Source organism: Thunnus maccoyii, chromosome 13, assembly GCF_910596095.1.
Source record: "Thunnus maccoyii chromosome 13, fThuMac1.1, whole genome shotgun sequence".
NCBI classification, from domain to species: domain Eukaryota; kingdom Metazoa; phylum Chordata; class Actinopteri; order Scombriformes; family Scombridae; genus Thunnus; species Thunnus maccoyii.
In genome coordinates, this window is record NC_056545.1 from 4890176 (window position 1) to 4915641 (window position 25466).

Consider the following 25466-nt stretch of genomic DNA (forward strand, 5'->3'; position numbering starts at 1 on the left):
ATCTGATCATCTCAGAAACCATCGCTGTCAACATTTTCAATTTGCCACCAATAATTAAACAATTTTACATTTGGTGTAAACAGTCGATTCTACTGTTCTCCCTCCCGTATACTGTCGTTCCTTTTCCCATTAATTGAGTGAACGCTGCTCTTATTTCTACATGCAGGCAGTTCAGAGGTGAACAGTAACCACATCAGCTGTTACCCTCGGAGACTGAAGCAGGGTTTCTCAATACAGAACTCTGGGAAGTATCCGGATGTCTTGACTTCTGTTAATGTAATTTTACTAACTATAGCATTGTATTATATACCTACACACACGTACATATATGTTCTTACCCCTACACAGACGTTCTGGTAGATGAATACAAATTCTGAGCTGATGGTCTTCAGCTGTCCTGAAGGGGAAGTGCCTTTTTCAAGCCTACCTCAATGAAATATAAGAAATTTTTCACATGATTTCTCCAAACCATTGTTACATTTGAGGCAATGAATGTGTGAATAAGCCAAAACGCATGCACACACACACAAGAAAAAACACTGAAAACCACATGCTTGCATGCTAACATGCTCACTGATAATTCTAACATGTTGGTGTCTGTGTTCCTGATCTTAGTTGCTAATTAGCACTAAACACAAAGTACAGTCGAGGCTGAAGGGAATGTCATTAGTTTTGCAGGTATTTAGTCATAAATCTTCTTAGGTTTTGTGTCAGGGCATCGTTGAAAATGAGCCTTTAAATGGTTTCCCCTGGTTACTGAATGAAAAGTTATGGGACCACCAAAGTGAATACAATTTTTCCTGAGGGGTATATCAATGTCTGTACCTAATTTCATCGCAATCCATTCAATATTTGTCAAGATCTGTCACTAAAACATGAGGAAACCTTTTGCGCCATCATGAGGTTCACATTTGTAGGGGATCACCAAAGACAGTAGGATTCATCGTCTGGGAAGCACGAATGTCTGTCTTCAGTTTTGTGCAAATCCATTTAGCACATGTTGAGATATTCCACATTATAAGTGACAACTTCGACCTGTTGTTGGTGCTGGAGGAAAAGTCAAGGGATCACCAAATTCATTCATCTTCATCCTCTGGGCACCATGAAAATCTGTCATCCCGCAAATCCATGTAATAGCTGTCTTCCAAAATGTTAAAAATGTCAGCCTGCTGGTGGTGATGGAGATAAAAACGGGATCGTCAAAATCATTAGCATTCCGAATCCCATTAATTATGTCTGTAGGATTCATTCAAATCCTAATGAATTTCAATTTCTTTGTTTTTAATTTATAAGCAATAGTTGTCACTCAGAATTAAAACTGTTATCCTGCTGCAGATGGCAGAGAAAGAGTCGGGGGGGGGGGGGGGGGGGGGGGTCACCAAAGTCAGTAGGATTCATCATCTGAACGTTATTAAATGTCTGTACAAAATTTCATGGCAATCAGTTCAATAATCTGGACCAAATTGGAGGACTGACCGGACTGAAATCACCATTTCAGAGTCATACCACTAGATTCATTAAAAATGACTTAGAGGGAACAATCTGCTCGAAAAGATTAATGAAAAATGATATTAAAGGAACATTTGCATATCCACAGCGTCTTACAGCATAGCGCATCATCACGACTACTTAAAGTTTAAGTCTCTCTGCTTCAATCAAACCTCTAATCAGGGGAGTCACATTAAGATGTTCCAGCCATCGAGCGCTGCAGAGGAGGAGTATGTCTTTGTTAATAAATAATAGTTTATCCACAGGATAAATCACTCTCCTTCATGGAGACAAGAGGAGTATGAAAAGTGGTGGTTGACCAGTAGATGGCGCCAGAGCAATGCTGCACCAAACATGGCTTTGAAGAAGTAATGTAAGTAGGTAGTGTGCATTAATGCATTACCTCATCATAAATGTTTGATAAATACTGATTTCTCCTTGTTATTCTAAGACAGTTCACTGACCTCAATCAGCTTCACTGCCTATTTGTTGAATTTCTTCGGAAATTTGTTGTATTAGTTATATTATATGCTTGAGAATGATGCTCCCCAGTTGCCTTTTACTTTCAACTTTAACTTTATTGTCTGCAACGGGAAATTTGTTTTGCAGTCACGTAAAATATAAGAACACACAGAGACTTATCTACTTGATTTGACTCATTTGGATGCTGAAGCTTCAGATAAACTTTTAAATACATTTTTTGCACAGAAGGAGGACTGTGGATTTTGTCCTCCATCATTTACATTGTAAGTACATTATGAAGGGATTTTCTAATGGTCAGTATGAACAGGAGGAATGATTACAGCAAGAAAAAAATGTTTTAATGTTCATTTGGGCTCCTGACTGTTGTTTTAAGACAGACTTGAAAAATTGTGAACCCGTCCTTTAAGCACACAGACTAACTTATATAAAACATAAAAAATACATGAAACTTGTACATCAAGTCATAAGATTAGATTAGTTTATTTTTTTATTTTAAAATAACAAAATATATACATATAGGCAGTGAAATAAAACAAATAAAAATAACAGCAAACTTTCAGTAAACAGCACAACATTAAACCTAGAGTGTGTTTAGCCATCAAAATTCAATCATCATGGACAATTTCTTACTGTGTGATTGCTGCACCTGCAGTGTGCAGCATGTGATCAGGCAGAGGGGAGAGCAGAGTTTTTAGACCAGAAAAAAAATATTCTAAACGCGTCTCACTCCCACAGTGTTGACTCTAAAATGATGCCACTCCAATACAAACTGCAGGTGATCTCTCCTGTTTCTTAAACCTACAGATTCTCTCTTCCTTCAAACTCTGTGTTTTGACTTTTAAAAAGCATAAACAGTCATTATCAGAGACTGAAACATCTCTTGTAAAACTACAGTATTTTTCCACAGGAGCAACCGAGTGTTTCACGCTGACGAGCATCTCCAACATCAGGCTGAAAACAGGAGAGGCACATTTTACACTGAGCTGAAATGATAAATTGATTGTAGGAAAATGAATCAGCAACTATTTTGATAATCAATTGATTGTTTTCAGTTACTTTTTAGGCAATAATTTCAAACATTCACTAGTTACAGCTTCTCAATTGTGAGATTTGCTGCTTATCTTTATCTTTTATGATAGCAAATTAAATACTTTGGGGTTTAGACTGTTGGTCGGACAAGCAATCTTTAGAAATTGCGATTGCTTTTTTTCTTGCTACATTTTATAAATCAAACAATTTCTTGATTAAACAGAGAAAATAATCGACAGATTAATCAATACTATAAAACAATTGTTAGTTGCAGCCCTAATCTCACATGAGTAGCGCCATTTAAATGAGAAACAAAAAGTAAAACTTAATGGCCTGATTAGTTTTATAGGCAACACTTCTAACACCTGTGTGGTGGAAAACTGCCTTTCCATGAAAAGGCCATTAATTGTGCAAAGATAACATTTACGTCAATAAGAGATAGTTCCCAAGGGAAGTTGTTAATGTCATATTTTAATTTTCTGTGTGTAATGAGTGAAGGCTGCTGGGCCATGTGTATTGTGAGAAATGGCGGAAATGTTAGAGAAGTCTGAGACAACATCGTTTTCTGAGATGAGTCATGTCTGGATTATTATCAAAGTGTTAAGATCAAGCAAAGTGGGATTCAGCAAATAAGCTCCACATTAGGAGGAGTTATGAGAGGTTTATAATTTAATGTTTTATTATTTTTCATCAGGTTATTTTGTCCCGGGTCAAAGCCTTTGCTCTGTATTTCACTTTAATGCACAGTAAACCTATTCACTTTGAACTCTCTCAGCTTCCAGTGTATTCTTTTGAGTCTTTTTCATAACAAGTGGTAAATTAATATCTGAGTTGTGGGTGACCTGAAGATCTCTGGCCCATCTGAAGATTTCCCCGCGACACCTGTAAAGCTGCAGGACAACACTTACTGTATGTTGATGGAAGAAGTAACCATATAATTCAATTTGAAGCATGATTACTTTCAGAGTCAAGAAAGTTCAATAACTGTGCAAATACAAGGAAAAAAAATCAATAAATAAAAAATAAAGTAATAAAAGAAAAGTTTAAGGAATCAAAAGTACATAAAAATCAATCATAATGTGATTGTTTAATATAAACAATCACAAACAGTGCAAATTGTTAGTTGAGGTAGACGAGGCAATCGAACATTATAAGAAGAAATGCTCAGCAAAAACCTGCTGTATGTTTTGAATATCCCTCACCCACTGTAAGCTTGTAGGAAACTAATTGAGCACATGGATGGACGATTCAGAAGTGGATCAAGCTTTTCAAAGGTTTTATGGAAGTTGGATAACCACTGGCATCCACTATAACAGAAAAATCCATCATGTAGGAGGAAGTTACAAACATGTCCAAGCTACCTTTCAAGCTTACAAGGTGTTTTATACCGAAACATACTTCAGGTTTCCACCTGAGTATTCCTTTAAATTATTGTAATTTCTCTTTATCAAAAAAAGAACTTAAGTAATAACAGACTGACAGAAGCAGATCCACATATGTACCTTTATAGCACATGTGTGCAGTCAAACTTGTGGCTTGGTTCACTCTTTCAACAAGTCATTTTCAGTAGGAACTGTTTCAGTCGTTTACTATCATCAAAACACATTAGTATTTTCTTGATAAAGGTTTGAAAGAGTTTCTTAGGATAGTCTAAATGCAATGCATACATTCATTTTTCATTAGGTTCTTTATCCCGAGACTGAGGCCTCGGTTTGCTTTGTATTGCTCTTTATGCAGAGTAAACTTATTCACATTGAACTCTACCAGCTTCCAGTGTATTTCTTTGAGTCTTTCTCTTATAAGTTTTGAGTTTAATACTAAGTTGTGGTCGACCTGAAGATTTATTGGCCCATCTGAAGATTTCCCACGACACTATTCTTACAACAATGATCTTAACTAATGCTCCTCCCATTCTGTCTGCACAGGTGTGGGACAATTATTAATCTCCTGTTGGAGTGTCTCTCAGTAATTGACAGTGACATCACATTATCACATTAAAAGAAAAACAGAAACAAGCGACACATACTTATATCTATTTACAAGAATATTTACAGAAATCGCATATCTAATGAATGAAAACATCGGCCTTGCAGCTTTCATAAGTCATTCAAAGTTGTGCAATCATATGAAATACTTGTATCTTGAGTGCACCATAAATAGATCTATTTGATCCTAGAGTTCCTTCGAGCATGACATGCCATGGAATCTCTTCGGTTCATTTTTTGGGGGATGAAGTTTACAAATTAAATATCCAGTATACTTCTATTCTATTAAGAAGTCCATCAAGGTGACGACCTCTCTCTGGCAGAGTCACCTTATCGATACCCTGGAACCTGAATGATAAGATGTCATGTTTGAGGTACTGCTGTTGGGTAATCTCCATCATTTCTCCTTATGGAGCTCTTGTGTTCACTTATTCTCTGTTTTAATGAACGTGATGTCTTACCAACATAACCCACAACAACATTTGATCATATAAATTACATGAGAAGAGGATTAATATTATTAGATTATTATTATTATTAGATTATTATTATATAATTTCTCTTTATCAAAAAAAGAACTTAAGTAATAACAGACTGACAGAAGCAGATCCACATATGTACCTTTATAGCACATGTGTGCAGTCAAACTTGTGGCTTGGTTCACTCTTTCAACAAGTCATTTTCAGTAGGAACTGTTTCAGTCGTTTACTATCATCAAAACACATTATCAAAACACAGTATTTTCTGGATAAAGGTTTGAAAGAGTTTCTTAGGATAGTTTAAAAGCAATGCATTCATTCAGCCAAACAGCAGTACAAAGGCATCAGCCAACCTGGGGAGACCACTCCCAACACTTTCATCTTCGACTACAACAGAGAAGCTCTCAGGGCTGAAGTGGACCGCACCAATCAGCCATATCTGTCTCGCCCTCCTGCTGCAAAATACAAACAATACAATTATGAGGATAGTTCCAGAGACAACGTTGCAATCATACACTGCATGCTTATCTGTGCTCCCCAGAGTAAAAGAGAACAGGCAGCTTTACATCACAGCACTCTGACGTCTCTTAACTTTTGGGATTGTTCTAAAAACAATCCTTTCATCCCTATAATACTGTAGGGCAAGGCTTGCAGCAATCACACTTATTATATAAAAACATATAAAATCATAAAGTTATATAAAATCATTGGAATATACTAGAAAAAATAAAAGTAATAGCATACATCTCCTGAAGAAGATGCACGTTTTGGTGTTCAAATGGAGTTTCTAAGCCAAACTAACAACAGTGTGTGTGAAGCCGCCTGTTCTCTTTAACTCCGTATACTGATCATCACTGTCTGTCTCACCCCTCCCTCTCCTCTCCCTCCTCTTTCTCATCTGGTGACCCACTAATGTTCTGTTCATTTTCTCTTATGAATAGATAATGAGCAAAAGTCAAATGTCTTCATTTGCATGTAATACAATTAAGATTTTTTAAAACAATGACAAATGGAGGGAGAGGCGAGATGTCAGTCAGCCAAGTGTGCGTCTTCTTCAGGAGATGTTTGCTATTATTTTTCTTTTTTCTAACATAGTCCACTAATTTTATGTCATTAAAAAATATATATATTAAAATTCATAATGGCGGTTTATGGGAGGAGTGATCCATCTCAGTATGAGAGCTGAAATCTAAAAAACTAAAAGAAGTATTCATACTTCATGGACAGGTGTCCCATGTGGAAATGCATAACATATTAAAACATGGTACCTATAGCGCCACCATGTGGTCAGTTATTACATGTTTTACGTTTGGCTAATAACTCATGAACCGTGAGGTGTAGCAAAACTGATACAGGCCACGCCTATAAATGTTTCCACCATTTTGGATTTTTTGGTAAACGCATTTTTTCTTCTTTTGGCACATATTTCATCTAATCTTCACCAAACATATTATATTTAGATGACCCAAAACAAGACTTATGAGTTCGTTTTTGGGTATCACATATCGTTTGTACGTAATTAGTTACCAAAATTTTGAAGGCGTGGCCTGATGCACTTAACGAGCCATAATTCTTCAATGCTAAATTCGATTGCAACCAAATTTGGGAATATTGTACATGCAGCCACAGTTGGCGCTACAGTAACATTATAACATGATATTTCAGCAAGTGCCAGCACACCCCCAAGCAATCCATCACCTTCGTCAGAGCTGGGGAGAAGGCACGACATCAGCCAAGTTCCTCCGGAGGGCTTCTCACCACTGCACAGGACTGGAAGCTCCAAGTCAACCTGGGAAAGCAGCTCAGCCACTCCACTCCGTCCAGACATGGTGTTAACATCAGAGTCAACGAAGCAAGTGGTTGTGGTAGAGCTTACTGTCCCCTGGGAAGACCGGATTGAGGAGGCTAATGAGCCAAATACGCTGAGCTGGTGTCGGAGTGCAGGAGCAAAGGCTGGAAGGCCCGCGGTGAACCAGTTGAGGTGGGGTGCAGGGGTTTCGCTGGCCAGTCATTACACCGAATCCTCAAACTCCTTGGAGTAAAAGGCCAGCTGTGCAAAAGAGCCATCAAGAACATCATAGAGGCTGCGGAGAAAGCCTCAAGATGGCTGTGGATCCGGAGGAGGGATCCTTGGAGTAGTGGGCCACTTGGACACAAGTCGGGGGCAGATCACCCTTGACTGGGTCGCCCGGGCGAGGGTGTCTGATGATCTAAGACCCGAAGAGGTGAACTACAATTTTGTTGTCTTTAATATAATTAAACTTGGTACACAAGCTTTCTGGGAGAACGCTTCATTTAAGTGTGAACTCAAGGTGATCAGTATTTCTCATAATAAGGTCATATCTGAATCTGTATTTCATAATCTTAACAAAACAGAGGATTTGTGAACATGTTACATCATGATAGTCAGAAAATTTGACATGAAAGTCTTCCTGTGTTGTGGGTATCATTCTGGACAATATACTGTAGTATCCGTCTTTACAATACTTACAAAATACTGAGACTTCATACTCCTCAATTGAAAAACTAAGCATGCTGAAATTGAACTCCAACATTAAAATATGTCAAACAAAATACAAATGCCGATGGGAAATCCTGTCAGCGCTGATGTGACCCTTGACCTTTATCACCCACCATCTCCCTTTTTTTCTCTCTCACATGTCAGAGCGGCAGTTTCATCCGTCAGTAGAGCCTGAGAGCAAAGTCACACCAGCACACTCCACTGGGCCCTGTGGTTAGTGTGAAAGGCAGGCGGAGGGGCTGTGTACAACAACAACAACAACAACAACAACCTGCTTTCCATGAACATCCCCGACTTTTTGTTCTGGACAATTTTACATGATGGAGGCCATTGTGTGTCTTTTTAAAACGTGTGTCAGAGGAGTCGGATGGTTTTCTCTCTGATCACCATTAAAACAATCCAAACTATGACGTCATTGTGTGTTACAGGGGCCGTTTTAAAGAGAACTGCTCCTCTGACTTTTAGCAACACCGTAAATCCTGTGATGCACGTCAAACAATAGTAATGAATATGTGACCCAGTTTCATTGGTTGAATAAAAAAAATTGTTATTGTGAGATTGCTGCAAGCAACTGTGGGATTCTTGGCTGAAATCAATCGATGGAGATATTTGTGCCAATAAAATGTTTCTGCTATTTCACATTTTTTGGTAAACACAGTTTGTGCTTCTTATTGTGCATATTTCATCCTGTCGTCACCAAACTTGGTACATACCATATTTGGATGACCTCGAACAAAACTTTTTTAAGTATTAAAGGAAAAGTAGTGGTTTTGCAGAAAATCACTGTGACTGTATTAAATAAATAAAGAAAAATATTAATACTGACTGCAGCATTTTATGATTATTTGATCTTCAGGATTTTATAAGAGTCACAAGATAAAACTGAGTGATTGTGAGGTGATAGTTTGTGTAAGAAAGAAGAAAAAACAAAGTTCTGATACAAACATTTTGATTTTATTTTCCAGAACTTTTCTTTCATACCTGCGTTTTTTTTGTGAAATACTGGAGTTTTACCTCTTTGGGTTTTATTTATTTGAAACAAACTTTAGAGGAGCAACATCTCACAGACATCTGAAACATGACAAGGAGACACAACTACACGCTGATCTTATGTGAAGTTTGGCAACCGCTGGTTTAATCTTAAATAACTCTTAAATATAGAAACTCAACGTGTTTCATGTCGTCTGAAAAGTAACTAAAGCTGTCAGATAAATGTAGTGGAGCAGAAAGTACAATGTTTCCCTCTGAGACGTAGTGGAGTGGAAGTATAAAGTAGCATCAAATAATAATAATAATAATAATAATAATAATAATAATGTCCACCAATGAATGTAACATCACATTATGTTCATATCTTAAAGCAGCATCCAGTCTCTCTTATCCCATATCCAAAAGCTTCCAATCATTGTTTTTGCTGATATTGGCATTTCTCAAACAGAAATATAAAAAATAAAATAAAACGGATTGTGTTTATTTTTCAGATATAAGCAGCACAAACTGGAAGGCTGTAATTAGGCAGATAGATTTTCTTAATTACAGCATATCGCATCCTCCTGTTATTTGTGACAAAGGGGATTACAGCAGGCCTGGTGGCTCGGCGCATGCTCAGTCTGCAGCTCCCCCAACCCACCCCACTCTCACATCCACGCGCAGCCTCCTCTCTCGCTTGAGGTGAGGACCGCTATCATGTACTGGCACAGGAAACGTAACACTTCCTGCTTACGCCTTCAAAATAAAATAGATTTGGGAGCGTGTGTGTACCAATGGAAACCAATTCATTAACACAAAAAAGGATGGTAAAATACCATGGGTGTATACTACTACCACTACTACTACTACTAATAGTAATAATATTAATAGTAATAATAATAATAATAATAATAATAATAATAATAATAATAATAATAATAATAATAATAATAATTATTATTATTATTATTATTATTATTATTATTATTATTATTATTATTATTATACCCAGGCACCCAGTGGTGGAAGAAGTATTCAAATCCTTTACTTAAGTAAAAGTACCAATAAAGTACAAATGCTCCTGCATGAAAAATCCTATCGAAGTAAAAGTTCATAAGTATTATGAGCTTTATGTAGTTAATGTATTGCAGTAAAAGTAGTCCTTCAGACATTTATGCATCCATTTAACTTTCTTCTACCGTTTATACTTTTTTAAAATATTAAGTTTTTTCAATAATTTAGCAATGCATAGCATAGCAATAGCAATGCATTTCAACTCATAGACTCCTTAGATAATGCAGTTTAGCTTCCAGCTCTAGCAATTCATTTCACATTTCTGCATTTTCATTAATGCTTTGCAACTCTCAGTTCTTTGGGCCAATGCCTTTTCTGTTCCAACATGTTTAGCGATTCAGTTCATCTGTGTGATATTAAAACAAAACATTTGTTCTTTCAGTCTTTTCAGGCAATTTATTCCAACTTCCATCTTTGAAAGTATTAAAGTTTATCTTCCAGCTTTTCTATCAATGTATTTCAACTCTTAGCTTCTTTAGGTAACAGAGTTCAGTTTCCAATGTTCCCACTTTTACATTTCAGCTCCCAGGTTTTTCAGCAGTGCAGTGCAATGCATTTGAGTTTTCAGCTTTTAAAAAAAATAAAATTCATTTCAGATTTCTGCATTTTCTGCAATCGTTTGTGATTCATTTCAGCTGTCAGCATTCACATGCATTTTCTAGTTCGTGTTACAGTCCTAATTCCTAATTATTCCAGTTAACAAGGACTTCAATGAAATGCTTAAGTGACTTTTTAAATACAAAATGTAACTTTTTATCTGACCAATACAATAGCTGCTTTTTGGTGAGTCAGGTGATTTAGGCCTCTTTAGTCCTAGATGTGCACCAAACACATGAATATGAACTTTTGATTAGTTTACAGCCAAGTAAAAATGTGAAAAATGTAATACAGCAATTATATTTTTATTTTATATAATTGTTACACTATTTTCTTAAGGAAAAAACACCAAAAATGTGTTGCTTTCAGCTTCTCAAATATACAGATTTGCTGCTTTTCTCTATGTTATATCACTGTAAATTGAATATCTTGGGGTTTGGGACTGTTGATCAGACAAAACAAGACATTTGAAGAAGTTCTCTTGAGCTTCTTTCCATGGCATGTCATGCTCTAAGGAACTCTGGGATCAAATAGATCTATTTATGGTGCACTCAAGATACAAGTATTTCATATGATTGCACAACTTTGAATTTGGACTTATGAAAGCAGCAAGGCCGATGTTTTCATTCATTAGATATGTGATTTCTGTAAATATTCTTGTAAATAGATATAAGTATGTGTCGCTTGTTTCTGTTTTTCTTTTAATGTGATAATGTGATGTCACCGTCAATTACTGAGAGACACTCCAACAGGAGATTAATAATTGTCCCACACCTGTGCAGACAGAATGGGAGGAGCATTAGTTAAGATCATTGTTGTAAGAATAGTGTCGTGGGAAATCTTCAGATGGGCCAATAAATCTTCAGGTCGACCACAACTTAGTATTAAACTCAAAACTTATAAGAGAAAGACTCAAAGAAATACACTGGAAGCTGGTAGAGTTCAATGTGAATAAGTTTACTCTGCATAAAGAGCAATACAAAGCAAACCGAGGCCTCAGTCTCGGGATAAAGAACCTAATGAAAAATGAATGTATGCATTGCATTTAGACTATCCTAAGAAACTCTTTCAAACCTTTATCAAGAAAATACTTATGTGTTTTGATGATAGTAAACGACTGAAACAGTTCCTACTGAAAATGACTTGTTGAAAGAGTGAACCAAGCCACAAGTTTGACTGCACACATGTGCTATAAAGGTACATATGTGGATCTGCTTCTGTCAGTCTGTTATTACTTAAGTTCTTTTTTTGATAAAGAGAAATTACAATAATTTAAAGGAATACTCAGGTGGAAACCTGAAGTATGTTTCGGTATAAAAAACCTTGTAAACTTGAAAGGTAGCTTGGACATGTTTGTAACTTCCTCCTACATGATGGATTTTTCTGTTATAGTGGATGCCAGTGGTTATCCAACTTCCATAAAACCTTTGAAAAGCTTGATCCACTTCTGAATCGTCCATCCATGTGCTCAATTAGTTTCCTACAAGCTTACAGTGGGTGAGGGATATTCAAAACATACAGCAGGTTTTTGCTGAGCATTTCTTTTTATAATGTTCGATTGCTTCGTCTACCTCAACTAACAATTTGCACTGTTTGTGATTGTTTATATTAAACAATCACATTATGATTGATTTTTATGTACTTTTGATTCCTTAAACGTTTCTTTTATTACTTTATTTTTTATTTATTGATTTTTTTTCCTTGTATTTGCACAGTTATTGAACTTTCTTGACTCTGAAAGTAATCGTGCTTCAAATTGAATTATATGGTTACTTCTTCCATCATCATACAGTAAGTGTTGTCGTGCAGCTTTACAGGTGTCGCGGGGAAATCTTCAGATGGGCCAGAGATCTTCAAGTCACCCACAACTCAGATATTAATTTACCACTTGTTATGAAAAAGACTCAAAAGAATACACTGGAAGCTGAGAGAGTTCAAAGTGAATAGGTTTACTGTGCATTAAAGTGAAATACAGACCAAACTGAGGCTTTGACCCGGGACAAAATAACCTGATGAAAAATAATAAAACATTAAATTATAAACCTCTCATAACTCCTCCTAATGTGGAGCTTATTTGCTGAACCCCACCTTGCTTGATATTAACACTTTGATAATAATCCAGACATGACTCATCTCAGAAAACAACGGTGTCTCAGACTTCTCTAACATTTCCGCCATTTCTCACAATACACATGGCCCAGCAGCCTTCACTCATTACACACAGAAAATTAAAATGTGACATTAACAACTTCCCTTGGGAACTATCTCTTATTGACGTAAATGTTATCTTTGCACAATTACTGACCTATTCATGGAAAGGCAGTTTTCCACCACAATAGTCTAAAATATTCTTGACGAAGGTCCAGAGGGACTAAAACGTTAGTATAATCAATAAATTGTGATGCTGAGCAGGAGCAGAGTGCAGGATCTTCCTTTCTCCAGACTGAAGTGATGCTTTCCAACCTGCATCTCAGACGTACCTCTTAAAGTTATTTAAACATTTCAGCGTAGACATTTCATGAAGACAGTTGCAAACATTACAAAACTGTTCATAAATACTTTCTTTTGAAAACCAGAAGAAGAGAGCTTCCTGTTCTGCAGCTGCTCCACTCCGCGGCGGCTTGACGCTGCTCGGGTGAGGAGAGGAGAGAGAGGAGCTCCGCCAGGTACCAGGGAGAGCGTGGTGAGGAATCCCAGCAGCCCCAGGAGAGTGAGAGCCGGACCGGCTGGACCCCCGGAGGAGGATCAGAGAGAGAACCACGTTGCCACCGGAGAGGCCTCAGTTCAGGTAACCGTGCCGTGAAACCGGTTCGTACTGCTTCCTGGGCAAGCAGGTGCTTTTTTTGAAGGGCTGCTGGAGATGGAGAGGCGGCGGTCGAAGAGCAGCACGAAACGGCTTGTTAAATCTCAGCAGATCCGAGATCCTATTACTTACTTACCGTAGCCGTGTGGGTTTATATGGCCTCTCTGACCGGGGTTGCTGAGGCGATACCGGGAGGTGAGGGTAGGGGTGAGAGGCATGTTTATAAAACGGACTGGACGGTTTTTTTTTTATTTTTGCGCAAAAATAGCGGCATATATCGGATATCAGAGCCGCAGTTCCCGCTTTACTGTTTGTGCTTGTATGCTGCTTTGCTTGTTTTCCCAGTCATTAGAATATAAGGGCGTTAATTGGCTTTAGTGATTTACTAAACCTTACTATATATATGTCAAAAAAATTGATCTTCTTTTCATTATTTCATTGTACAGCAATGAGAAAGCCACAGTTGACATAAATCTATAAGGAAGCCATATCTGAAAATAACATCAGAGAAGCGTTCAAGCTCATAGTTTTTGAACAAAACAAAAATATTGCTCCGAATAAACAGTAATCAGTCATCAATGATGGTTAAAAGGCTTTGCAAGTTTTTGGTGTCAGCTGACATCAAACAGGGACTTTCTCGTTGTCTTTGTGCCTTTTGCTGCCTCTGTGTGATGCTTTGGAGCCTGTTTTCCTGTGCGTGAGAATGGTTGGAGTAATAAATTAATAATTTCAGGAGTGTATTGTTCTGCAGAGCACCGAGAGGGGACTGAAGGCACATTAATAGTCTATGCCCCATGTGTAAGCCCCAGATCAGGCTACTTGCCAAGGATAATGCTGCCAAAAGTGGAGTCCTGAGACTGGAGTAAACCCCTATAAGTATGGGTTTACGTGGGGGTCTGAAATCACTATAAATTGTCAGAAAACTTTCAAGAATGGCAGTTTTAGTAACAGATTTGATTTTCACTACTGTTATCTCACCTCTTATCATGTTGAATTATATACAGTTCAATCTTATTAGGGCTGCAACTAACTATTATTTTCATTATCAATTAGTCTGCTGATTATTTTCTGAATTAATGAATGATTAGTTTTGTCTGTAAAATATCAGTAAATAGTAAAAAAAGTGATGTCTTCAAATGTCTTCAGCACAAAGAACATCAGTTTACTGTCACATATGACAAAGAAAAGCATCGAATTTTCACATTTGAGAAGCTGACACCTGCATATTTCTGCCACATTTGCTTCAAAAAATGACTCAAACAATTATTTGATTATCAAAATAGTTGTCCAAGAGTTTTCTGTCGATCGACTAATCGATTAATCTTTGCAGCTCTAAATCCACCGCTAAAATAACAGCAGTAATGTTCCCACGTATGTCTTTAAAGTTAATTCTTATCAAACAGGGATTCATAGCTCTATTGTGTTTCAATCTCACAGGAAAACTGATCAGCAAGACTGTGGGATGTTATAACAAACATTTTTCACTATTTTCTGACATTTTTTGAGAATATAATATAATCGGCAGATTGATCAGTAATGAAAATAAGCCTAATACGTGCCTATCTGACTTTATTGTTCATTAGAGAGAGAAAAAACAATGTCCACACCAACAATGATTGAACCACAAGAAGAATCTGTGCATCACTGTTACAAGGACAAGATGTGAGTCCAATAATGAGTACATACTAGCAATAGCAATAAAATAATTTAAAAGTTGATATCTAGACAGCATCTTTTGATAATTTGTTGTAAGATTAGGTCTGCTTTCCCTCACATAAACTAATCTAAGTGGCGTATCCGACCACTCTGGGCAATAATGCCATTCAAATCTATGGGAGATCATGTGTTAGCAGGAATTTAAGTGGAAGAATCGACCATAATGGACTTGTAAGCAGAGGAAAGAGAATTTCAGAGGAAGTGTTGTATGTCATGGCCAAGCCTACAGGAGTTGGCAACGGGAGAAGATACTGCAGAGAGGAGATCACGATGCTGGGAGGAAGGGAAGCTGGGATAGCCCTCCTCCCTGATGCAGGAGGGGGGGGGGGGTGGATGAGGGATGGTCTGCCGCACCCCTCCCTGTCTCTCCCTCTCTTTCCCCCCCTTCATATACTGGTGCATTACTGCTCCCTGTTCACTTCTCTGAGTGTAATCAGTCTGTCAGCAGAAGCAGACTCAATCAGTCACTCCCCCACCAACACCCGAACACACTCTTCCCTGATCTCTGACCAGCATGCTGCCAGAATCTGCTGCTGCCTGCTGCGCACATTAATGATGTGACGCTCAGTTTTGTGCACAGTTAAAATCATGATATCTGATAAACGAATCATTGTAATATTGTTTGCGGTGATGTGGTTTCTTTTCTTCTTTACCCGTGGTGGCATCATTATTATAGCATATGATATTCATGTAGTTTGTGTCTAATATTTGTATTTGTATCAATCTTTAATTTTATAACATTGCAGCCAACGTCTACTGCAGGAGTCATCAACCACATTTGTCCAAGCGCCAGAATTTTTTGAAGCAGGCACTGTGGGGGCTAGAATATTAAAGCCTAATTAGCCTAATTATTGTTTAATAATTTCACTTTCTTACTAAATTAATGTTATTTTTATTAGCTTAGAAAATGCTCTCAGTCCTCTGCCAAGGAAGAAGTTCACTGAGGAATGATCGTTAAAATCTGTAATTCTGTAATTGCAGAATGCAGTGTCCTGATTGGCAGGAAATAGTACTAACTTTAACCGCTTTTGACGCTATTATGCAGTGCTCTGGTTGGTGGAAAACATTTGCAGGAAGAAAAGCCTTTTTGAATTGTTTGTCAGGCAAGCAAAGAGCCTAAAACGGAAAGTTAATGTGGAAAAACGCAGCTTTAATGAAGAAAGGACTGATAATTACTCATTCATCATGCCTACTTTCAGTAAAGCTAAATCTGTGTGTCTCATTTGCAATGAAACAATCACTTTTGCAGAAGAATGCAATGCTAGGTGTCACCCTCACGCAAGGCATGCAACTTTCAAAGAGCTCATACCCTGAGCAGTCAGAGGCCCATCGCAAAAAATTTGCCCCTTGAAAGCTGGATATTCCCATGTCAACAGAATTATTAACCAAACTTTAACTGAATGAGAGAGGACAACAAATGCACCTCTTCAAGCTGTCTGGGTTCTCCCCAAACATAAACTATTTACCAATCCTGAGGTTTTTAAGTGCATGGTCACTGTTTTGGAGGAACTTACCACTGACAAATCTATGGACAAGACAGTTGCCTCTCTTAAACAAAAACTTCTGTCTGCTTCAAGTACCACCTGCAGTGTCCATGTCATGGCAGAGGACGTCCAGAGACTTGTATTTGATGGGGTCAAGGAAGCTCAACACGTATCCCTGGCTGTTGTCGAGTCCACTGAAAACACTAAAACCTTCCAGTTGTGTGTTTTTGTGAGTTATTTTGATGGGAAAGATTTCAAAGAAGAGCTGTTGGCTTTGATTCCTCTGGAAGTTAAAACCAGTGGTGACATCATCTTTGGAAAACTGGAGGAGCTATTTAAAAATCATGGCTCATCATTAGAATAAGTCAACCTAATCGTCACAGATGGTGCTCCTGTAATGGTTGGCAAAAACAGTGGTCTGGTGAGCAGAATTAAGAATGTCACCCCCAAAAAACGAATGTACTTCACTGTCTCATTCACCAAAGCGTGCTGTGCGCCAAAGTAAGTGGGGATGTGAAAGAGGCTATTGACAAAACGATGAAGATAATTAACTTCATCAGAATTCTACTATGTGGCATTGCCTGTTGGTGCTGGAATCTCAAGCTACTCTCGATGACCTCTTACTGCACTATGACGTGCGCTGGCTGAGTAAGGGCAAAGCTTTGAAGTGATTCATTGAACTGAGGGATCAAGTTGTGGAGTTTTTTGAAGCAAAGTAAATCAAAAGTAGCAGCTGACCACCTGCTCATCATGCAAGACGGAGAATTCATGTGCAACGTTGCATTTTTAGCAGACATATTTTCCTATTTGAATGCACTCAATCTGCAACTACAGGGGAAAGAAAAATCTGTGGTGGATATGATGGAAAAGCTTGATGCCTTTGGGAACAAACTTGATCTATTCCAAGCAGATTTGCTATCAGGGAGGCTGCTGTACTTCAACACCCTGAAGACAGTGGGTGAGAGCAACGTCACGGAGAATATGAAAAAATTCATCACACAGCTGAGGGAGAATTTCTCTGCCATTTGCAGGGATGTCACTGAATTTGTGCATGACCCATTCACAATAAGTCTAGGTGCAGAATTCTCCGTTAAAGGTGATGCTGTTGTACCAGTTGACATGCAGGCCTCCAATGAAATGAAAGCTGCTCTCCGTGGTGCTGAAACCTTGAGCACTTTTTGGGTGGTTTGTTCCCAAGACTATGGCACACTGAAGACGTTGGCTATGTATGTGCTCACCATGTTTGGGTGAAACTATACATGCAAATGTACGTTCTCAAAGATGAACACTATCAAGACGCATGAGAGGACCGACTGTCAAACCAATCTTTGAAGGACCGCTTGCCAATAAGCCTAACAGCTGTCAAGCCTGATGTGAAGAAGTTGGTGTCAGAGGGGAAATGTAATTTCTCCCATTAACCAAATGTGAGTATTTCAGCCTTAGGGTTTTAGTCATGGGATTCATTGTTAAACGACATGGTCTACTTAACGTTTTATTTGATGTAAAGATGCCTTGCAGGAAGCTGCGTATCTGTTCCGTTTGACTGACTCTTGATAGCAACATTTCTGGCAACTAAGGCCAGAAGGCAACTAAGACAACTAAAGTCTGTTTTGTTTATTTATAGCCATTTTCTGTTGTCACATAAGGCTGGCATTTGCCATGCTCTTTTTTTTTTTCTTTTAAGTGATGTTATTTAAACCAATTTACTTCTTTCTTTTTTTGACTGAGAAGTTTCTTTTATGTTATTATGAGTCATTATTGTGCATGTAAAAAAAATAAATAAATAAAACAAAACGTTAGATAAGAGCATGTGGAAAAAAAATAAAACAAAATGTTAAATGAGAGCTATGAGTTTGTCTCCATTATTGCATGAAGATACGGCACAAGCTGCATTCCATTCATAAAAGACTTGAATTAATTTCAGCTTCACCTGTCCAAGGTTACTGCTATTCAGTGCACAACTAGTGAGGCAAGCACAGCTTTGTGAGTGGCCTGATTCCCACATCGGGTTGTGTAGACTACTTACTAATAATAATAATGATAATTTTTCTATGATTTCTATTAATTTGTGATGCACATCACACATGCTGATATCCCCGAAGTGTGAGGGCGTTTTCAGACCTGCGATTTTTAGTCTGGTTGAATTGAACTAGCTCATCATCCCTCTTGGTGCGACTTGTTTGGGCACGTCTGAACACAGCAATCGTACTCTGGTGCCGACCAAAACAACTGTACCAAGACACTTGGAGGAGGTGGTCACTGTCCAGGCTCCCGTAGCCAGATGTGCTTACTGGGATGAGGTCGGACATGGACTAGTGCAACAAAGTACATTCCATTAATTAACATTTTGATATTTGGGCAAATAGGACCTTCTTTTTCATTTATCTTTTTGCAACCACCCCAGACATATCTGAACAGCGAGTGGAATGAACGTTCTCATGTGGCTTGTAGTGATGTATTTTGGTTTGCTTGAATTTTTGGCTGTGTGAAAAGAAACCGAGAGGAAAATGCACCAGATTTACCAACTCGTTCACTGATTCAAACTAGAGCAAACCAACTCCTAAGTCATACTGAATCTAAAAATATGTGTATCATGTCTGTGTGTTTTGATGCGAAAGCTTACTGGCTGACCCGTGCATGCACACTGTACATCAGCATTGAAATTGTCACTTCAGAGAAACTACATTGCCTAGAGTCACTAGCAACAACATGGCTAGATCATACCCAGAATAAAACACTTAAAGTAACAGGCTCTCCCTGTAATATGCTACAGTGCCAGGGAGTGTGTGGAGAAAATTGCTTAAGTGTAGGCTGGCACATCATCATCCACTGGTGATACTGCCTCCCTAGATGCAACTTTTTTTTCTCACCAATTGATTGGATAGAAAGGAAAAGAAGGCCGGCTGTCGAGGGCTAAACTCTTCTGCCCCTTCACTGTTGTAAGACAGGAGCTGTCCATGGTACTTCCCCGAGTGCCTTCACTGATACTGATGTGACTGCTGCCAGTACTAAGCTGTGTGCTCCATGTTGTTCTTAGATAAATGCTGTTCATGGCCATGCTAATGCCCTATGTGGGAATAAGATCTGGCACTTTTTCTTTTTGATCTTTCTCCTCTTCCTCAGTGTCTTATTCTGTTTTTTTCTTCTCCTCCCTAACCTAGATCCTGGAAACCATTAAAAGAGTCACTCCACTGATTTAGCATTGCGCTCCTTAACATTATCAGACTCACAATGACAAAAAATAGTAAAAGCGATGCAACAGAATCAGAGATAAAATTGGTTTTATTCAACGCGTTCTCTTTCCTTGTCAAAACCTGGTGCCTACATTACCCACAATGCTACTTGACTTGACTCACTCGACTGTACAGATTCGGGTGTGTTATGCTAGTAGTGGCTAATGTAGCTAGCCTCAAGCAGAGATGAGGAGCAGGCTACAGACTTCATACTCCCAGATTTTTCATTTTCAAACTTGTAGTCCCAACAGACGCTGACTCAAGTGACATCACTTCAGACAATTTATCAGATTTCACACAGCTTCCTCTGGAGATACAAGAGCATTTATAACTTTCACAACTCTTTTTTCAGATATCTAGTAGTACTGTACTCCCCGAGATCTGTGAACAGACTGTGATGTATTTTGCTGGGGTTCCCCTTTAAGGCCTGCAGTCACAATTGTCACCTCTCAGTCAGGAATTTAAAGTTAGCCAGCCAGATGATGGAATTATAACAACCAGTTTTATATTATTTATCAAGTAACTTGTACACCTGCTGTAATGCTTGACATCACTTCTCACCATTTTAGATTTTCTGACATTTTGAACACATTCATGACATTTTACTGAAAAATACATTTTTGTGAATTCCTGGACTTACAACTCTAAGATTATCATTATCTCTGGACTCCAATGACAAAAATGTGTACATTCATATTATTTAGGGCATGGTACATATTTGAGATAATTGTAAACTGAACAATAAGCAAACAAAAATAATTGAAAGCAGTGGAATTAAACATAATTAACCTAAAATAACCCCTTTAGTTAGTATTTTTATATTGGCAAAGGATAATGTGACTACTTAAACTACTTGAATGTGAAAAGGTCGTTCATAGTGACAAATCCACAGAGAATGATCACCAACTCTGCAGTTCCTCTTGTCTTTATAGAGCGTTTTATTGTCTTTGTAGCCCATTGTTTTGGTTTTATAGCCCACAACTTGACTGTTTTGGTTCACACTTACTGCTTTCATAGTCTTTTCTAGCCAAGGCAGGCGGCCGTTTTCAGCAAAAACCTGTTGTACGCTAGCTGCCCAGCACCAAACAGCTGCCAAAAAAAGTTAGCGACTAGCTTACTAGTTGAACATAGTGGAGCATTTAGCAGCTAAAGAGCCAGATTTACCTCCGATGTTAATGGAGAGTAAAACAGAGCTAAATGGAGAGTGAATATTGGGCTTACCTTAGTCAGCTGCCTGTGTAAATAACCAACTGTTTGCTAGCAAGTTCGCCATATCAACTTTTTAAGGTGCTAATATCTCAGCGGTGTGTTCAGTTTGTTTTCCGCCTCCACGTATCCAAAAAAAAAAATATATATAAAACTTTGAATTGATTTTCCACTTAGTTGCTGCTGTGTCTCAAAACTCCCCTGAAGCTGCAGTAATGTTTCATTTCAGGCTCCTTCTTGATTGGTTCTTCTGTCACCTCATTGATTGTAGTTTCTGAAGTCTTTGTCTCTACATCTACATGTCACTGCGTGTTTCAGGTGTAAACACACACCAATGATGTCACAACCACCATAAGGCTTTGATTTATAAAGAGAAGTGTGTTTGTTAGTGATATTACTGACTAGTGATATTTTTCAAAGTAAATAAAGTACTTATTTATTGAAAAGCTTTGCACACAGAGTCAGAAATGAGGAGAAAACAAGCATTATGAATTATTGGTCATCCTCGATCAACACTTTGGAGTCGCACTGTAGGTAATAATCAATACACATAGCTAGAAACACACTATTATTCCACAGTGTTTCCATCTGTTGGAAGAGGCATTTTGTTTCCTTCTCCTTTTTCCTCAGAGTATTGATTATTGATGGGTCGGCTCTTCCCTCCAGCTTTCCATCTCTCTCCACTGTAGGAGCTGTCATTTTCTGAATCATGACTGGATTATTTGGGGGACTGCATCATCTGTGAATCATCAATTCTTCAACTTTCATCGCATCCTTTTTTTTTTCTCCTCTGCACATCTTTTCCTCAGGCAACAGATTATTTGTCATATTTCATAATTCAAACTTCTTCCGGTTACCCTTTTCTCTAAACATAAACTGCCAGGAACATTTATGATCTGTAACTGAGGTAGGGCTGCAACTAACAATTACTTTTCATGATTGTTGAATCTACTGATTATTTTCCTGATCGGTAGATAATTTGTATTGGTTTGTAAAATGTCCAGAAAATTCCCACAGCCCATGGATACTCTTCAAAATATGTTATTTTGTCTGATCATAGTCCAAAAACCAAAGATAATCAGTTTATTAACATAGAGGAGAATGAAAACTAGAAAATATTCACATTTGGGAAGCTGGAAACAGTGATTTTTTTTGCTACAAAATAAAGTTGAAATGATTCTTCGATTATCAAAATCATTGCTGATTAATTTTCTGTTGATTGACTAATTGATTAATCTACTAATTGTTGCAGCTCTTAACTGAGATCTTAAATGACCATCATTAAGGCATTGCTGTTATTCTTTTTCCAGTTTCCTTAGAACTGATGATCAAATAAGTTAGTATGGTGCAAGATGAGAATGCCATCTTGCCAACATCCACACTCTCCAAGTCTTAATTGTTCATTATCCCAGAAATGTCACAAACAAATTGGCCATTTTTAGCCACTACATGATTAATAGACCGACTTGCAATCTCCAGTAGTTTGTAGTCTGAAGCTGGCCAGACTGTTGCAGTCCAGTTCTTCCTGCAGTGCAGCTATTTTTTTTATTATGTTTTCACTCTATTCCTTTCAATACTTTCCCATCTGTTTTGTTTCCTCCCTTGTATTAAAGCTAAAGTCTTATATCATCACAGATCACATCTTCCCAAACATCTGTCTGCAGTCCAACTGCATTTTTTCCACATTAAAGCATCTGTGCCCACTAATATACTGGTGAAAGTTGTGTGGCTTATTGTGATGCATGCTGCAGGAAGGCTCAAGTCATCAAACTAATATCAGCTCACATCATCACAGCTCAAAGATTTTCACATAGTGTGAAAACTTCAGCAATAAATTTACCAAACAGTGAGAAATTAACACACTGGTAACTTTTTATTCTTTTTTAAGAAACAGGCAAAGTATGAAATGTTTAAGACTTCTGTACATCACAGAGTAGAAACATCAAGCATGGATAACTTTCATTTAGAGGAGGAGACGCATGCCATCCCAAGATGCTGCACAGTTCGTAAGACATGTTAGCAATTTGAAAATAATTAAGTCTAAATTAATTAATCATAACAGGAACAACAGCAGTGAATAAAGTCAGTCAAAGTTATTCAGCAGATCATGAAAAATACCTGCAGAGGAAATGGGTAATACTGTTTAACCAGATAAAGGGATGTTAAACATGTTTCGGCCTCTGGTCAGTATGAAATGTCAGAATCGTTAAAGCTGCACTAATCAATATTTTTTTATATTGACAGTCTTTTAGTTAATTGTTTTGGTTTCCAGCCTGCAAACTCGCTCCACTCTTATCAGTCTTGTTTTTAGCAGCAGCGGCAGGCAGCTTTTTCCAGCAAATAGGTCTTATAAATCCTGCTGTCCGCTTCCTGCTCAGCAGACAAAGTCAGCGACTAGCTAGCGAACATTGTGGAGCATTTAGCAGCTGAAGAGCATTTTTCTTTGGAGACCAGCACAGAGCTATAAGAGAGTGAATATTGGACTTGGAGTCATCAGATGGACAGAAACACAACTCCAAATGAACCCTAATGTTGCTCTATAACAGTATAACAGTTTGCTAACATGTATGCCATATCGGTTGTATTAGGTGATAATAAGTCAGATGTTCTGTTTACAGCTTATTGCACTGTCCTAAAGTGGCCAAAAATGAGATAATGCATCTTTAATGATATTATGGAAGCTCTGAGCTTTAGCAACAACAGTGCTGGTTAAGACTAGAACATTGGATTAGAGCTGCTACGATTAGTCAATTAATTGATTAGTCGGCAACCATTTTGATAACTGAATAATTGTTTTTGTCATTTTTAAGCAAAAATTTGAAATTTGCTGGTTGGAGCTTCTCAAATGTGAAGATTTGAGTCATAAATTATGACACAGTTTGCTATCAGTTCAGTTTGCTATCACACATTATATATCATTGGATTTTGGACTGTTGATTAGACAGAAAAAGACATTTGAAGACATCACCATGAGCTCTACAAAATATTATTATAGTGGGCATTTTTCACAATTTTCTGATATTTTACAGATAAAATGATTAATTGAGAAAATAATCTGCAGATTGATCAATAATGAGAATAATCTTTATATGCAGCCCTACGCTGGATGATTGGGATCGGAATTTCATGGAATGTTTTAGCATAATACTGTGTTTATGTTGTTTATCCTAAAAGTAACCTTTCTTTCTTTAACTCAGAGCAGTGCTTATTGTTGTGTTTGCCACAGTATTAAAGGCATCCAGCACAGAAGCTTCTTAGGATTCAGTCTCTGCAGGTGAAGCTGTTGGCCGTCCACACAGGCCAGATGACAGCATGGTTTTCCCCATCGCAGTCACGAGCCAAGACACCAGGCCATCTGTCAGATTTAGCTTCCAACTGCGACCTCCTCATTCCCCCAGGAATTTACTTTCTCACTCACTCAGGAGTCAGCTAGTTTGCTAATTCCTCTGAATAAAAGTTACTGGATGTTTTCTTTAATTAAGGTCAAATACTGTGCAGACTCAAGGCTTCAGTTAATGGCAACAACATGGACCAGGTATTATTTGTGACCTACGCTCGTGGACCGTCTCCAACATTTGTCAGGATAAAGATAAACGCACATTTGATCAAAGAGAGTTTTTAACCTTTGAGTTTATAATTACTGCATTTAAATTGGTGTTGGAAGTCTGCTGTAGGGGGTGCAGACATGAGTTTTACAATGCAGCTCCATAGACAGTTATATTTCCTGTTTGGGTTCAGCATGTCACATGACTGAAAGAATTCGATCTGATTTTTTTTTTTCTCTTCTGAATGTCAGGAAAAGTTTGTTCTTTATGGCTTCAAGTTAATGATATTTGAAAGGTGCCGTAGTCAGATTTCATGTTGCTCCTGTTGTCCTTTTGAATTGGTGTCCCTTTATTTTCAGTTCGTTTAAATTTCCCCAGATATTAGATGTCATTGAGCACCGCTTGAAGGTGAACAGGTCAGCTCAGTTAGAAAAAACTTAATTTGATAGTGCTGCTTCGTAGTAATGTGGCATTAAGAGACTTAATGTCCACTAAATATATGTTCATCATGGTTTTTTTTTTTACTTAATGTTGTTATATCCTATTAAGTCTATTGAAAAGAGTTGAACTTAGATTGCTGTAATCTTAAATTTTCATTTATTCATTTGGCAGAAGCTTTTGACCAATCGCTGTACAACTGATCTTCTGGTAAAAAGACGTTAAAGTGAAAAGCACTAATCCAAAAACAAAAAGGGAGACTGGGGTGCATGCAACTAAAGTTCAAAGAACAAAAAAGTGGTTTGCACAGTTAGATTGTTCCTTTTTTTATTTAGTTTTTTTCTGTCAAAAAAAGTAAAAAAAAATCTATCTTTGGACAAGTTACATTCGATCATGACTTCCTTGATTCAGTCGTG

The 25466-nt window shown here is 37.8% G+C and overlaps 1 protein-coding gene across 1 annotated transcript in view; it reads left to right on the plus strand.

Annotated features, from left to right (window-relative positions):
* Positions 1-12614: 12614 nt before the first annotated feature.
* Positions 12615-25466, plus strand: part of capn5b (calpain 5b) — a 58309-nt gene continuing 45457 nt past the window's right edge. Inside the window, exons 1-2 of the mRNA XM_042431985.1 lie at positions 12615-13101; positions 13202-13413. Of these exons, the coding sequence (XP_042287919.1) occupies positions 13077-13101; positions 13202-13413 (237 nt within the window). The 5' untranslated portion in view covers positions 12615-13076. The remainder of the gene's footprint in view (positions 13102-13201; positions 13414-25466) is intronic.